The 17,843-nt window shown below is 40.8% G+C and overlaps 1 protein-coding gene across 2 annotated transcripts in view; it reads left to right on the top strand.

Annotated features, from left to right (window-relative positions):
• Positions 1–17,843, top strand: part of ARHGAP26 (Rho GTPase activating protein 26) — a gene marked incomplete at its 5' end in the record, with an annotated part of 471,037 nt that overhangs the window by 238,433 nt on the left and 214,761 nt on the right. For both annotated transcript variants that reach the window (XM_082652237.1, XM_082652238.1), the window contains one exon: positions 10,151–10,187. In XM_082652237.1, the coding sequence (XP_082508363.1) occupies positions 10,151–10,187 (37 nt within the window). The remainder of the gene's footprint in view (positions 1–10,150; positions 10,188–17,843) is intronic.

Here is a 17,843-nt window from a genome sequence, read left to right on the forward strand (position 1 = left end):
TTTAGTTTTTGTTTCCTTTACTATAGGAGGTGGATCAAAAAAGATCTTCTGTGATTTATGTCAAAGATTGTTCTTCCTATGTTTTCCTCTAAAAGTTTTATAGTGTCCAGTCTTAAATTTAGGTCTCTAATCCATTTTGAGTTTATTTCTATGTATGGTGTTAGGGAGTGTTCTAATTTCATTCTTTTACATGTAGCTGTCCAGTTTACATGTAGCTGTCCAGTTTTCCCAGCACCACTTATTGAAGAGACTGTCATTTCTCCATTGTATATCCTTGCCTCCTTTGGCATAGATTAGTTGACCCTAGGTGCGTGGGTTTATCTCTGGGCTTTCAATCCTGTTCCATTGATCTATATTTCTGTTTTTGTGCCAGCACCATATTGTCTTGATTACTGTAGCTTTGTAGTATAGTCTGAAGTCAGGGAGTCTGATTCCTCCAGCTTTTTTTTTTTCATATGCTTCTTGGCCATCTGTTTGTCTTCGTTGGAGAAAAGTCTGTTTAGGTCTTCTGCCCATTTTTGGATTGGGTTGTTTGTTTTTTTAATATTGAGCTGCATGAGCTGTGAGCTCAAGATTGCTTTGGCTATTCGGGGTCTTTTGTGTCCCCATACACATTTTAAGATTTTATTTTCTAGTTCTGTAAAAAATGCCACTGGTAATTTGATAGGGATTGCATTGAATCTGTAGATTGCTTTGGGTAGTATAGTCATTTTCACATTATTGATTCTTCCAATCCAAGAACATGGTATATCTCTCCATCTGTTGGTATCATCTTTAATTTTTTTCATCAGTATCTTATAGTTTTCTGCACACAGGTCTTTTGTCTCCCTAGGTAGGTTTATTCCTAGGTATTTTATTCTTTTTGTTGCAGTGGTAAATGGGAGTGTTTCCTGACTTTCTGTTTCAGATTTTTCATCATTAGTGTATAGGAATGCAAGAGATTTCTGTGCATTAATTTTGTATCCTGCAACTTTACCAAATTCATTGATTAGCTCTAGTAGTTTTCTGTTGATATATTTAGGATTCTCTATGTATAGTATCATCATCTGCAAACAGTGACAGTTTTACTTCTTCTTTTCTGATTTGCATTCCTTTTATTTCTTTTTCTTCTCTGATTGCCGTGGCTAGGACTTCCAAAACTATGTTGAATAATAGTGGCAGGAGTGGACATCCTTGCCTTGTTCCTGATCTTAGAGGAAATGCTTTCAGTTTTTCACCATTGAGAATGATGTTTGCTGTGGGTTTGTCGTATTTGGCCTTTATTATGTTGAGGTAGATTCCCTCGATGCCCACTTTCTGGAGAGTTTTTACTCTAAATAGGTGTTGAATCTTGTCAAAAGCTTTTTCTGCATCTATTGAGATGATCATATGGTTTTTATCCTTCAATTTGTTAATAATGGTGTATAACATTGATTGATTTGTGTATATTGAAGAATGCTTGAATCCCTGGGATAAATCCCACTTGATCATGGTGTATGATCCTTTTAATATGTTGTTGGATTCTGTTTGCTAGTATTTTGTTGAGGGTTTTTGCATCTATATTCATCAGTGATATTGGTCTATAATTTTCTTTTTTTGTAGTATCTTTGTCTCATTTTGGTGTCAGGGTGATGGTGGCCTCATAGAATGAGTTTGGGAATGTTCCTTCCTCTGTAATTTTTGGGAAGAGTTTGAGAAGGACAGGTGTTAACTCTTCTCTAAATGTTTGATAGAAGTCACCTGTGAAACCATCTGGTCCTGGACTTTTGTTTGTTGGAAGATTTTAAATCACAGTTTCAATTTCATTACTTGTGATTTATTTGTTGATATTTTCTGTTTCTTCCTGGTTCAGTCTTGGAAGGTTATACCTTTCTAAGAATTTGTCCATTTCTTCCAGGTTGTCCATTTTTTTGGCATAGAGTTGCTTGGAGTAGTGTTAGGATGCTCTCTATTTCTGTGATGTGTGTTGTAACTTCTCCTTTTTCATGTCTAATTTCATTGATTTGAGTCCTCTCCGTCTTTTTCTTGATGAGTCTGGCAGTTTATCGATTTTGCTTCTCTTCTCAAAGAACCGGCTTTTAGTTTTATTGATCCTTGCTATTGTTTTCGTTGTTTCTATTTCATTTATTTCTGCTCTGATCTTTATGATTTCTTTCCTTCTGCTAACTTTGGGTTTTGTTTTTTCTTCTTTCTCTAGTTCCTTTAGGTGTAAGGTTAGATTGTTTATTTGACATTTTTCTTTTTTCTTGAGGTAGGCTTGTATTGCTATAAACTTCCCTCTTAAACTGCTTTTGCTGCATCCCATAGGTTTTGGGTCATCATGTTTTCATTGTCATTTGTCTCTAGGTATTTTTGATTTCCTCTTTGATTTCTTCAGTGATCTCTTGGTTATTTAGTAGCTTATTGTTTAGCCTCCATGTGTTTGTGTTTCTTTACGTTTTTTTCCCTGTAATTGATTTCTGATCTCATAGTGTTGTGGTCAGAAAAGATGCTTGATATGACTTCAGTTCTCTTAAATTTAGTAAGGCTTGATTCTGGTCTATGTTGTGATCTATCCTGGAGAATGTGCTGTGTGCACTTGAGAAGAAAGTGTAATCTGCTGTTTTCGGATGGAAAGTCCTATAAATATCAATTAAAGCTAGCTGGTCTATTGTGTCATTTAAAGCTTGTGTTTCCTTGTTAATTTTATGTTTGGATGATCTATCCATTGGTGTTAATGTGGTGTTAAAAAGTCCCCCACTATTACTGTGTTACTGTTGATTTCCTCTTTTATAGCTGTTAGCAGTTGCCTTATGTATTGAGGTGCTCCTATGTTGGGTGCATATATATTTATAATTGTTACATCTTCTTCTTGGATTCATCCCTTGATCATTATGTAGTGTCCTTCCTTGTCTCTTGTAACATTCTTTATTTTAAAGTCTATTTTATCTGATATGAGTATTGCTACTCCAGCTTTCTTTTGATTTCCATTTGCATGGAATATCTTTTTCTGTACCCTCACTTTCAGTCTCTATGTGTCCCTAGGTCTGAAGTGCTTCTCTTGTAGACAGCATATATATGGGTCTTGTTTTTGTCTCCATTCAGTGAGCCTGTGTCTTTTGGTTGGAGCATTTAATCCATTCACGTTTAAGGTAATTATCGATATGTCTGTTCCTATTACCATTTTCTTAATTGTTATGGGTTTGTTTTTGTAGGTCCTTTTCTTCTCTTGTGTTTCCCACTTAGAGAAGTTCCTTTAGCATTTGTTGTAGAGCTGTTTTGGTGGTGCTGAATTCTCTTAGCTTTTGCTTGTCTGTAAAGCTTTTGATTTCTCCGTCAAATCTGAATGAGATCCTTGCTGGGTAGAGTAATCTTGGTTGTAGGTTCTTCCCCTTCATCACTTTATATATGTCTTGCCACTCCCTTCTGGCTTGTAGAGTTTCTGTTGAGAAATCAGCTGTTAACCTTATGGGCGTTCCCTTATATGTTATTCGTCGTTTTTCCCTTGTTGCTTTCAATAATTTTTCTTTGTCTTTTTTTTTTGTCAATTTGATTACTATGTGTCTCGGCATGTTTCTCCTTAGGTTTATCCTCCTGGGACTCTGCACTTCCTGGACTTGGGTGGCTATTTCCTTTCCCATGTTAGGGAAGTTTTCGACTATAATCTCCTCACATATTTTCTCGGGTCGTCTCTCTCTCTCTTCTCCTTCTGGGACCCCTATAATGCAAATGTTGTTGCATTTAATGTTGTCCCAGAGGTCTCTTAGGCTGTCTTCATTTCTTTTCATTCTGTTTTCTTTATTCTGTTCTGTGTCAGTGGATTCCACCATTCTGTCTTCCAGGTCACTTATCCATTCTTCTGCCTCAGGTATTCTGCTATTGATCCGTTCTAGTTTATTTTTCATTTCAGTTATTGTATAGTTCACTCTGTTTGTTCTTTAATTCTTCTAGGTGTTTGTTCTTTAATTCTTCTAGGTGTTTGTTAAACATTTCTTGCATCTTCTCAATCTTTGCCTCCTTTCTTTTTCCAAGGTCCTGGATCATCTTTACTACCATTATTCTGAATTCTTTTTCTGGAAGGTTGCTTGTCTCCACTTCATTTAGTTGTTTTTCCTGGGTTTTATCTTGTTCCTTCATCTGGTAGATCGTCCTCTGCCTTTTCATTTTGTCTGTTTTTCTGTGAATATGGTTTCTGTTCCACAGGCTGCAGGATTGTAGTTCTTACTTCTGCTGTCTGCCCTCTGTGTGCTCTTTGCTTGACAGGTGTTTTTTGGGTGTCCCAAAGTGTCTCAAGCTGGTTGTGGTTTTCAGTTACTACTATACTTGTATTAATGGAAGTTTGTAGAATTACTGTTAAATTGGGTGGAAATTCTGTTCTTACATATTGGTTGTGTTGTTACAATTTTAATTACTGCTTAGCTTCTTTTGAGTTCTTTGTTGGTCACCAAGCTTTTTTTTCCTTTGGAAAGTGCGACTGGGTGGGGAAGGTCTATGAAGTTGTGGTTCAATACAGATCTAGTCTAGAAGACTCTGCCACTTGTTGGCTTTGTACCCTTTGGAAAGTTATTTAGCCTACAAGATGGTGTGAAGCGGAGGCAGTGGTAGTACCCCATCAGCTGGAGTATGATATAAAATAATTCATGTAAATGCTGAGTATGATGCCTGTCACATAATCGGTGGTGGAAAAGTGATTGTGGTGAGTAGTTACTTTTATATTTAACTGCCATTTAAGAAAACATTGAGAACTCTTGCTAAAGTTGACTTTAGATTTTATGCTTTCCATTAATCCTTTAATTAGTTTCATTTGGTTAAATTTCAATGCTAATGAGGCCAATGTCACTGTATCCCTCAAACCACATACCCATCCTTAGCCGTTTATCCCGTAGGGGATAAGTATTGATGTGAAGAGAAGGAAAGAGGAGGATTTGGTGATGTCACATATGGCACTTGGTAAGTGCTTGGTAAACAAAGCCATTCCCACTTAGTGCTCTTCCTGTGCCAACATCTGGCCTGGTGATGGTGATGACGGGTCATCTTTACAGAATGCTCTGTGGGCCACAGAATTTGTATTCTACTCTCTGTGTTAAATGTTTTCTATTTATTGTCTTATTTAATTTTCACAGTGACCCTAAGAGATAGGGAACATTAATGTCCCTATTTTACACTAGCAAAGACTGAGGTTTAGAATTGTGAAGTGATTGGACTGTATAGCCAGTAACTGGTAGATCTGGACTTTGAACCTGAGCAGCAGATAAGCACAAATCTGTTACCCCTGACAAACAATTTAAAAGAGCAAGTCCTAGTGATGGTGGATCCATTGTGTCGCACAGAGAGGAGGGACAAAACTTATATCTGATGGTGTAGAACCAGCTTGGGCAGTGTTTGGGGGTGTGGGCACGTAGCTCTGTTTTGTGTGTTCCCACATGTGCACATCCAAGGAACAAGCCGGTGGGAGGGGTTTAGATGTTCCAGGCTACTTGGAAGAGACCTCTGGGAATGACAAAGTTTAGGTGTGAATTCAAGTGCAGTTGAAAAATGAGCAACAGATTTTAGTGAATTTGCCCATGAATCTATTTCTCCAACACTTTCATTTTGTGCTGATTTTGATCCAAAGCGTGATGTAGCCAAGTGCTAATGCAGCTGTGTGTCAGAGGGAAAAGTGAGATTGCTTTTTCTACTTATTGCTCTATTTATGCCTTTAATTTATAAGTTTAAAAAAATTTCCTTTCTGTGCTTTCTTGGTAAGGCCTGGATAATGGTAATAAAGGACACCCGTGGAAAAATTCTGGGAACCCAAATGACTCTGTATTCTCTCTTAATTCTCTAGGGACACGTAAATTGAATTGGCTCAGCAGTGAACAGAATTGATTGCAAAATCACGTCTTAGTGCAGAGGGAGCATATGAAAGCTTTCCTCACCCTCCTTTGATTTAATTAAATTGTACTCCCATCATAGCTTCTGGGTGAGGACTCATAGAATTGCAGTACCCTGTGATTTGTATCAAAGACCTACTTTCCTACCCTGGTGTTTATCTTCAGAATCGAGCCCTGTGGTTCAAAGAATATGAAGTGTTACTTCTGTGTTAGGTGCCAGCTGGTCACGTGGGTTAGTGGTGAATGCTTCAGGCTGGAATCAAAGGCCATTCCCAGTTTCATTTTCTCTCCAACTCGGGGCAGATTCTTTCTTCCAGTGACTCACCTTCCCTAGCTGCACAGACATCTCATCACCTTTAGCGTCGTCGTCGTCATCGTCATCATCATCATCATCATCATCATTATCATCATGTCTTATGTATCACGTGGTTAGTGGTTAAGAGCTTGGGCTTTGGAGACAGACTGTAGGAGTTTCTGTCTGGATTCTGCCCAATTCCAGCTGCCTGACCTTGGGCAAGTGACCTAACCTCTCTAATGCCTCAGTTTTCTCATCTATATGTCAGGAATAATTAGGTTGGTGTGAGGACTAAACAAGATAAATGCATATAGAGTGCTCAGAGTGGTGTCTGACACATAGTAAGGCTTTTGTCACCATCGTTTGTATTAATCCGTTATTGCTGTTGTAATTATTTTATAATGAATCTCAGATGGACCCTGATAACATAAAGTAAACGTATGTAATTTATATTCTCTGGAAACATGCACTTGAAAACAAGTGTTCATTGGTATGGATATTTAACAAATTCTCATGCACAGTGTTCAGCAGAAACTAGTGCATCTCTGAATGAAAGTACTATAGAAAGCCAGAGGGCTCAGAGACTTGCATGTGGCCAGGTCTTAGAGTACTCTGGCTAAACAGGATGGTTAGACTTTAGCTTAAGTTGGGTTGTTGAAACTGTGTATTAACTGATTTATTCTTCCTAGGAGCCATAATTCAGGAATTGTTGAGTGAGTCATGTCCCCTTGAATTGATCCTGGAGACTTGAGTTCTGTCCTTTTAAGACAGAGGCTCTTGAGAGGCTTACTTGAAGGCATACAAACCTAAGATAACTCTACTAATCAATCCTAAGACAGAAGCCACTGCCAAAGAGACCTTTTATTTTAGGAAATTGCCCTTGTCTCTGAACCTCAGTCTGACATTAGTGGGCTGCTATGATATCTAAAGAAGGTTTCCCCAGAACAGACAGAGCATTTCTAAATGGCAAATCACATGCCCTCTGCTTCTGCCAGAATGGAAGGTATTTACAAACCATAGGCTGCTGGTATGGCTTGGTAGTTGTGTGCATTTGCCACTGCCTGGAAAAGTAAATGACAGTTGGAACATCCCTACAACGGCAAGATAGACTAGTACACCACCTTCCAGCTTTGTGTCCTTGGACAAACTATGTAGCCTCTCTGGGCCTCAGGTTCCATACCTGTACAATGGGAATAACACTAGTACCTAACCCACAGCGTTGTTAAAAAGATTTGATGATGTCACGTATGGCACTTGGTAAGTGCTGGGTGAACAAAGCCATTGCCCCTTAGTGCTGTTCCCATGCCAGCATCTGGCCCGTGTGACGGTGAGGCTGCTCCCCCACCCCAGGCCTTCCTTGCTGGGCCATGTAGTCACGCAGTCCTGGCAGGCATGGTTTGCTAGCTTCATTTCAGACTCATTCTCCTTGGCTCATTTACCCAAACCAGACAGAGATTAATGGCCTGGCTTCGGAGGATCGGGCGGCACACGTTCCTGGTGCCTTTGGCTCATTGATATCGCCTCTCTGATTTGAGGAATGCCTGGGTGTTCCGGGACTGGGCCTCCTGAGCCCCAGGAAACATGAAAAGAAAGTAATTTGCTGCAAATTCACCTCCTAGTTAAGGAGGGCTGAAAGCCCTGTATTTTGTTGTTCCTTCTGGATTTTGCCATTTAGAAACAGGAGCAGGTTTCTCTGGGATAGGAAGTTTGAATTTAATGGGAGACATGAAGTGAGCAGGGATGGCTGGAAAAAATACTTGCCCAAATATTGTCTCTTCCCCTGTGTTTCCCTCACCTACCTGTCCCATTTTAGTGCATGCCATTGACCGTGAATGGCTGGTCCTCGCTATTACGAGGCTACTCACTTTGCTCTGCAGGATTGTGCCGCTGCCTCTCTCTTTGCCACATCCTCATCTCCTGCCCTTCTCTGTTGTGCACTAGTTGCCAAGCGCACTGGCCTTCCTCCCTCCAAAAGGCCATACCAGGGCTTCCCTGGTGGCGCAGTGGTTGAGAGTCCGCCTGCCGATGCAGGGGACGCGGGTTCGTGCCCCGGTCTGGGAAGATCCCACATGCCGCGGAGCGGCTGGGCCCGTGAGCCATGGCCGCTGAGCCTGCACGTCCGGAGCCTGTGCTCCGCAATGGGAGAGGGCGCAACAGTGAGAGGCCGGCATACCGCAATGAAAAATAAAAAGGCCATACCAGGCTCACAGTCTTTTGACTCCTTTTATGCATATAAACTGATGCCTTTTCATTCATCAGACAATAATGCTTGAAGTTCAGAAACCCCTTTATTCTCATCTTTCTGACCTTCAGTAAGTGTCCTGTGTGTCAGGAAATGAATAATGATCATAAAATGGAGTGGTTTGTTAAATTATCTGTTTGATAATTCAAAGACCTTCTTGGCTGACTCCTTCAGTTTATAGATGGGGCAGTAGAGACCTGCAGACGGTGAGAAACTTAACCCAGTGACACAAGGCAATCGGGGGGCTGTGATGGAACTATTGCCCAGCTCTTGACCAGCATCTCACCCATATTTCCTAGCAGGTAAAAAGTCCCCTTAGGGTGTCATGGCTCTTTTTTCAGAGATGCTTGGCTCTGTTCCTCAAAGGGTTAAATAAGTGGCTCTCAACCAACAGTGGCCATCACAATCATTTGGAATATCCTTTTTTATTTATTTTTTTAAGTTATGACCAGTTTCATGCTGTGCCTTTTCATACCTACAGAATCATAAGCACCAAAGAAAGATTTGGGCACTATGATTTTCTTTCTAAAGCAAAGGCTTTATTATCTTATTTAATAATGTCAGCATATCAGGGATTCGCAAACTATGGCCCACAGGCCAAATCCAGCTCACCACCTATTTTTGTATGGCCCATGAGCTCAACGTGGTATTCACAGATGAACATTTGCAATTGACTTGATGATGAAAAACATTTTGAACTCTATTTAAGCTAAATGTTATCCTTCCTCTATAAAAAATTCTATTCTTCTGATTAGTCAATCTGTATTTCAAAAAATTGTACTCCTTGGAAAAGATACTCCAAGTGGTTGTACTGACCACTCTTGCCTGAGAACCAGTTCTTTAACCCCTGGATGAACCAAGCCAAGCATCTCTGAAAAGAGCCATGAAACCCTGATTTCCACCTGCTAGGAATATTATACCTATATCTCAAAAACTTACTATATTTTGAATTTTGTCAAGAAAAAATTGCGGAAATTTGTCTTCTCTCTTGTTTTACAAGTACCTGTATAATATCATTGATTTGACTTTTGCCTCCTGGCCTGCAAAGCCTAAAATATTTACCAACCTGTCCTTTACAAGAAAAAGCTTGCCAGCTCTTTCAGTGTGTCATTGTTTTTTATTGGGGTACATTCCCTTTTATGAATTCTGTAAATCATTAAAGCGTTTTCTATTGTAAAAGTAATATATTCTCCTTATAACATTCAAATTTATGGAAGTATATGAAGTAAAAAATGATTGGTCTCATTCCCCAGTGTTAGCACTTCAGAGTTTGTAATGTATCTCTGTCCAGACTTTGCCACGTACTAGCTGTGAGACCTTAGTTAACCTCTCTAAGCCTTTCAAATTCTCCATCTGTAAAACAGTGATAATAACCGTTCCTACCCAACAGAATTGTTGCATAGATAATTTGAGATAATTCATGTGAATTGCTTAGCACGTTGCCTGGTGTGCAGTTAATGCTTAATGATTTGTAACTAATTACATTTTTTTCTTCCTTTTTAGTTTATATACAAACATAAATTTGGGGTTTTATTAAAGGAGGAATATGATTTTTTTTTTTTAACAATAAAGTTCCAGAGGTGGTTCTGATGTGCACACACTTAAGAGCTGAAGTAAATACTGGGATGTAGGTAATTATAGAAGGGATTTCTATTTGGGGGCCAGAATTGCCTTCCATTGGTCTAGCACAAACCAGGGAAAAGGAAGAGGTAATGGTTTTCTTCAGCGAACCTGTAGGGTAGTATAAAATTCACACAAGTAAATGTTATTTCTGTTTTCCAGGTCTACAACTCGAACAAAGACAGCCAGAGCGAAGGGAGTAAGTATATTGCTTGGATACTTTTCTACGGGTGGGGGTGGGCCTGGGCCTGGAGAAGTTGCTATTCTGGGGAAGAACCACCAGGAGGTGCTGTGGGCATGTTGGGTCTCCCCATTCCTCCAGTGCAGCCGAGCTACTTCTGCTCCAGTTTACGGCGTCAGTGACTCCAGGACGGTCAGTGAGCCCGACTGGCAAGGCCGTGATGACATCTTGCACTGTATAACCCTTCACACTGTACAAAGAATTTTTATGTACATTATCTCAGTTAATCCTTTGTTGTCTTAAGAATGTAGCTCCAGTCACCACTTAAAAGTCACTTAATCCGACAACACCCAGCTCCCCCAGCGCCCTGTCCTGTGGGAAGCCAGAATTGACTTTGCCTCCCTCACAGTCTCGCTCCAAGCACTGGAGAGCCAGAACCATCTTAGTGATCGCTTAGTAACTAACTCTGTGTTCCTTGTTGCCACTTTGGGGAGCTAAGAGTGGAGACGAAGAACTCTATAATAATATTCCTCTTTCCTGGGAGTGACTCTGGGCGGCCTGTGTAGAATATACAGCACATTTCCACTGCTACTGGCTCGGAGCACTCTGGTTAATCATGATTTCCAAGGGCACCTGTAACCTTGTAAAGATGATGGGATTAAAATGAAACCGCTATTGCTAGAGTGTTTGGGCTGATTATCTCCTTGGTGCACAGGGGAAAAAACAAATTCCTGCCACGTTGCTACCAGAGTACAAAGGAAATTCTGTCCCCTTGCCTCAGATTTGCTTTGTAAGATCCACTTGGAAAAAAAATTCCAAGATAGCCCTACCGTGAATTCCAATAGTGTCAGTAAAACAGTACCTCTTCATGTGGACAAAAGGATGAGCTGTTTTTAGTGTGTGTGAAATCCATTATAGGACAGAGATTTTCTCTCTTTCATTCCTTCCAAAATACAGATTCTACCAGAAGTTTTAAATAAAATATTAAGTAATTTGGAATGGTTGCTATTGGTAGGTTAAGAGGCCTTTGGGAGAGGAAAAAATGTTTCTTTTTTTTCCTTCAGGAATTGAACAAGGGGAAATTTTTTTCAAATAAATATTCAAGGAAACAAGTCATTCCCCCCGCCCCCCGCCCGTGTCAGGTGGGATTGTTTTAGAATATCTGAAATCAACTCTGGTTAACTTGGCCTAAAATAACAGTACAATAATAATAATAATAATAACAAAGGAATACAGAAGGCTTCAGTGTAACTCACAGTAAGGTAGGAAGACCTGAAGAACCAAGGCTTGAAAACAGACCAGTTCTGGAGACCCAGGGACCAATGAGAAAGGGTCTTCTGGATGATATTTGCAGGATGATAAAGCCCTTAAACTCTTTTTTAGTCCTTACCTCACTCTTCTGAAGGTCCAGTTCCCAGGAAAGATAGCATCAAGGTGGTCTAGCTGTGGCCTACCCAGGGGAAGACAACACACCTTGATCGATGGTTTCAACAGTACTCATAAAATGGGAGCAGGGTGGTTTACCAAAGGGAGATCGGGGAAGCCACCGGGACAAGAGAGTATAGATGCCAAGCAGGGTGAAATAACAGATGCCCACACCATGCCCTAACCTGGGAGACACTTCTGTCATGAAGGACCCAGGAACTGTGGGGGATGAGATGCATATGAATGGAGAACCAGCCCCCCCTTCACCCCACACCAAAAGTTTGCCTGTAACTTTTGACCTTACGAACCTACTTCTCTCTCCTTGAGATAAGTGCCACTAGATTTGAAAGATGACCATGACTCTGCTGGTGGCCATAGCAGCTGGTTGTACTGTTTTGTAAGGCCTTTGGGGCATATGTGTCGGAAGCCTTTAAAATGTAAATATCCTTTGACCCAGTGATTTGTCCTAAAGGATAGGCTGGAGTGCAAAGATGTTTCTGTAAAAAAAGTTCACTGGAGCATCGGTAATAATAGTGAAGAATTGGAGACCATCTAAATGTTCAATAGGAAGTCCATTAAAAATATCATAAAGTACTATGTAGCCTTCAAAAAGAACGAGAGATCTTGGTATATTTGCAGAAATGGTATCCACAGTATACTGTTCATTGAGTTTTTAAAAAATTCAGGTGGTAGAACCATGCATTTATTAAAATAAATTAGTTGACTCATCTAGATACATTGATAGAAAAAAAGTCTGGAAATACATTTATCATTAAACTCTTACTCAGGATAGAGGGCAGATTATTGCGAGACACTGACCTACTTTAGATATTCTGTGTACTTTGCATTGTCGACAAAGAGTATGTATTTTACAATAATGGCGATTAATAGGTAGCATTTATTGACTGCTTACTGTGTTTCAGCGTGTTTTATCCACATTAGCTCATTTAAAGCTCACAGCACTGACTGAGGTAGGTGCTTTTGACCTACTTTGTAGATTAGGAAATTGAGGTTGGTGAACTCAGGAGATATGATTTAATCTGAGTTCTGTCTGATTCTAACATCTTTGCTGTCAACCATGAGAATATTCTACCTCCCTAGGAAAAGAACGATACAGAAAGTTCTATCTTGGGAAACACAGACATTTGCAACATTTTGCTTCCGGCATCCCGTTATCCACAGGGTGCAGAGAGTTGGCTGCCTCGAGTCTCTGATGATTCTTCAATGGCTTATTACACTTTCATTTAGGAAGTGGGAAAGAAAAATGTGTTAAACATATTGCCCACTTTTCCAGGAGTACTTTTGATAGAAACAGCTTTTCTAGGGTATTGCTATTCTTTTTTTTTTTAAATAAATTTATTTATCTTTGGCTGTGTTGGGTCTTTGTTGCTGCTTGTGGGCTTTCTTTAGTTTCGGCAAGCTGGGGCTACTCTTCATTGCAGTGCACAGGCTTCTCATTGCGGTGGCTTCTCTGTTGCGGAGCACGGGCTCTAGGCGCATGGGCTTCAGTAGTTGTGGCACATGGGCTTAGTTGCTCCGCGGCATGTGGGATCTTCCTGGACCAGGGCTCGAACCCATGTCCCCTGCATTGGCAGGTGGATTCTTCAACCACTGTGCCACCAGGGAAGTCCCGGGTATTACAATTCTAAAAGATGTTCTGTTCACTGATTTCCAAGCTGGCAAAACCAGAGGACTGTTCTGGGTTGGTGCTTCCTCCCGTCCTTTGGCAGTAGGAACCCCTCTTCACATCACACAAGCCTTAGCTTTGCTTCCCCTCCCCTCCAGAGCGCTTGTCCCTTTCGTATTCCTCATGGCAGTGATTTGCAGTTTCACTGCGCTCATCGCCACAGGTGGCGCTATTGCCCAGGGTCTGATTGTTTTGCAACTCTGTTTATATGACAGTCAAAACTTTTTTAAAGGTAAGAAGTCAATCTGATAGGAATTTAAGAGCGGGACATCGCACTTTTCACCTTTAATAGCCATTTACAAATGTCTAGCATTTTCCTTTCTAGAAAATATTTTGGTGGGAATTTCAATGCCAACATTTTATCACAGAACCAGAATGTTTTCAAGAGACAGGTAGCAAAAGGGAATTCCGTTGGGGACACTTCTGAATTTGTTGCTTTTCTCTTGAAGTTTCTCTCAGGCCGTACAGTGCCTGTCGGGTATAAGACAGGACCATAAATAATGTCTGGCAGCTGCTGGTATTTTCCAAGTGGCCCAGTTGCCAGGAGAGGATGGCAGCAGATAAATACATGCACATTTCTTTGCAGAGCCTTTTTCACCTCCTCTTTCTTCTCTGTTTGGATCTCAGGTACAGTGACTGAAATAATCATAATCCCCGGTTTGTGACACATGATCATCACAGGCCCCTCCCTTTCGCCCTTCATTCATTCGTTTATTCATTCACTCACTCCCTTTTAGTTCTTTTCCCACCTCCTATTCCTGTCCTCCCCTTCACCGTTCTAATGTGTACCTTTCAAGTGTATTCTTGGACAATGAGTATCTTTTATCTCCCTGTGGTTTTTTTTTTTTGTTTGCGGTACGCAGGTTGTGGCCTCTCCCGTTGCGGAGCACAGGCTCCGGACGCACAGGCTCAGCGGCCATGGCTCACGGGCCTAGCTGCTCCGCGTGTGGGATCTTCCCGGACTGGGGCACGAACCCGTGTCCCCTGCGTCGGCAGGCGGACTCTCAACCACTGCGCCACCAGGGAAGCCCAATTGTAGATATTTTAAATATATCTTCCCATTTTGCTATCTGACAATTAATATTATGTGTGATATCCTTCCTTGAGTATAAAGTCTTACTTTTTATATATTCAAAAAAATTTTTGCCTTCTGGTTTACAATTTTCAAGTTGTGTTTTGAAAAAGGCCTTTCTGACCCATGTCACAAAGATATGCACCTACATTTTCTTTTATTGGCTTCATGATTTTGTTTTTCACACTTTGGTTTCTAATCCATCTGATACCATTGTATATGGTGTTTCATGAAGATTCAGTTTTGTTTTTATCCACATGAAAAGCCAGTTTTCCCAACAACATCTACCAAGCTATCCATTCTCACCCTCTTTGACTTGTGATACCAGCTTTATTGTGTTAAGTTTGCACATCTGAGCTCTGTCTCTGAGCTCTTTATTTCCTTGGTCTGTCTGTTCTTGTGCTAATACCTCTCCAGTTTTAATATGAAGACTTTGAGGCAGATCTTAATAGCTAGTAGTTTAAGTCTCCTCTCTTTACTCTCCTTTTTAAGGGTTGACATAGCTGACTGTGGACCTTTATCCTTTTATATAAATTCTAGCTTAAGTTTGATAAGTTCCTCAAAAATTTAAAATTTTCATTTTGCATTGCATTGAAGTGTACAGGTTAATTTGTGGAAAAATGACACTTTAAAAAATATTAGTAATGGTTTAATCATTGAATGTTGTTTCTCACAGTATGCTTTACAAGTAACAAATATTTTTTAAAATGAAAAAAAATTTATTGAAGTATAGTTGATTTACAGTATTGTGTTAGTTTCAGGTGTACAGCAAATTGATTCAGTTATACATATATATTCTTTTTCAGATTCTTTTCCATTATAGGTTATTACTAGATACTGGATATAGTGGTTCCCTGTGCTGTATATTAAATCCTTGTTGCTTATCTATTTTACATATAGAAGTATCTGTTAATCACACTCCTAATTTATCCCTCCCCCACCTTTCCCCTTTGGTGACCATAGTTTTGTTTTCTGTGTCTGTGAGTCTGTTTCTGTTTTGTAAATAAATTCATTTGTATTATTTTTTAGATTCCACATATAAGTGATATAATATTTGTCTTTCTCTGTCTGATTTACTTCACTTAGTATGAGTCTGATAGTCTCTAGGTCCTTTCATGTTGCTACAAATGACTATTTTTTATGGCTGAGTAATATTCCATTGTGTATATATACTCCTTCTTTATCCATTCATCTATCAGTTGACATTCAGGTTGCTTCCATGTCTTGGCTATTGTAAATAGTGCTGCTATGAACATTGGGGTGCATGTATCTTTTCGAATTAGAGTTTTTGTCTTTTCCAGATATATGCCCAGGAGTGACATTTCTGGATCATACGGTAGCTCTATTTTTAGTTTTTTAAGGAAGCTCCATGCTGTTCTCCATAGTGGCTGCACCAATTTACATTCCCACCAGTAGTGTAGGAGGGTTCCCTTTTCTCCACACTCTCTCCAGCATTTATTTTTTGTAGACTTTTTGATGATGGTCATTCTGACTGGTGTGAGGTGATACGTCATTGTAGTTTTGATTTGTATTTTCTCTAATAATTAATGGTGTGGAGCATCTTTTCAAATGCCTGTTGGCTGTCTGTATGTCTTTTTAAAATTTTTTATTATTTATTTTATTTTATTTTTTACTTATTTTTTTTGTGGTACTCGGGCCTCTCACTGTTGTGGCCTCTCCCATTGTGGAGCACAGGCTCCGGACGCGCAGGCTCAGCGGCCATGGCTCACAGGCCCAGCTGCTCCGCGGCATGTGGGATCTTCCCAGACCGGGGCACGAACCCACCTCCCCTGCATCGGCAGGCGGACTCTCAACCACTGCACCACCAGGGAAGCCCTATTTTTGTTTTATTTTTGGCTGCGTTGGGCCTTCGTTGCTGCACACGGGGGCTACTCTTTGTTGCGGTGCACAGGCTTCTCATTGCGGTGGCTTCTCTTGTTGCGGAGCACGGGCTCTAGGCGCACAGGCTTCAGTAGTTGCAGCTCACGGGCTCTAGAGCACAGGCTCAGTAGTTGTGGCGCACGGGCTTAGTTGCTCCGTGGCATATGGGATCTTCCCGGACCAGGAATCAAACCTGTGTCCCCTGCATTGGCAGGCAGATTCTTAACTGCTGCGCCACCAGAGAAGTCCCTATCTGTATGTCTTATTTGGAGAAATGTCTATTTAGAAATGTTCTAACTTCATTGGTTTACATACAGCTGGGAAAATTGACACTTTTATAATACTAAGTCACCTCCTTCAAGAGCTTTGAATGTCTTTCCATTTATTCAGACCTTTACTTTTCTGCCTAGAAGTCTTCTGTTTTCTTGGTTAGGTTAATCCCTACATACTAAATTCAAAAACCGATCTGCTATTTTTGGCAGTCGTATGAGCTGCTCAACCGTGGATCCGGCTGCCATCAGGAACCTTACCTTGCTTTGTTTCTGGAATGTCAGGAATATACATCAGTGACACTGAGTTTTCTCTAGTTGGTCAAATTCTTACCCAGTAGTGGAGGGAAGGGAAAAGATGGGAGTAAGAATAGACAGAGAAGAAGAAAGTCTGGTTTGTTGCTTCCTAAGCTTCTTTACTGAGGTGATCACACCAGTGTCAATCATTCTAAACGACAAATGACTGTCGTTGATTTTCCCCTTTATTATTACAAAGAACAGGACTCTTCCCTGGGCAGGGACCCCTCCTCTTCCCATCTTACCCTTTGCCACCTTAATGTGTATCTCCTGAGTCTACATGTCCTGTTTCTTGCTTTACGTTGGCTGCAGTTGTGAGATTTACTCCCCAAAGGCTCTATGAGAATTGGTTCATTCTCCTTTGAAATGAGCCCAGGTCAGAAACAGAAGGGGGAGCTAGGAAGGGACCTATTCTCAGCCCCGCTGCTGTGGTCCTGTAGTCCCACCTGAGAGACAGTTGGGAAGCTGAGAACTTGTCAGAGAGGGTACACAGTCCGGTGCATGAGAGCAAGGGAAAGGCAGGCTTTTCTAGGGTGAGTTCGTCTTTACCAAGTTTGAAGTTTTAAATAATAAATGTCACCGCCAGCTTAGCTCTGAAAAGATTAGCTTGTTTACAGAAATGCTGCTCTTCCGCTGCTTTGCCAGCTGTTTGGAGACTGACAGACTGAGACAGAGAGGGATGTCTCCTAATCTTGGCTTCTAGTGCCACTTCCCTTACTGTGAGTATTAACTCGAATTCCATGGGTCAGTCGGGTCATTTAAAAGGAATATGCCCGAGTTGCCCTAGGTGTGCCTTGTCACACACTGTTGGCCCCAGAGGGCTTTTCAGAAGAATATTGCAGCCATTTTCTCTGCTTCCTACTCTTGTTGAACATGTTCTTTGCATCGACCTGAACCTCTCACTAGACTTAACTGTAGGAGTCCAGGCTTCATTCAACTAATACCTCTTGGAATTCTTAAGGACCATGGCGCTGGGTGACATGAGTACTGAGGGGTGAGGACACCAACCAGCTTTACAGTTGCCTCTACCTTTAAGGAGTATA

Source organism: Grampus griseus (assembly GCF_964374135.1).
Source record: "Grampus griseus genome assembly, chromosome: 3".
Lineage (NCBI taxonomy): Eukaryota > Metazoa > Chordata > Mammalia > Artiodactyla > Delphinidae > Grampus > Grampus griseus.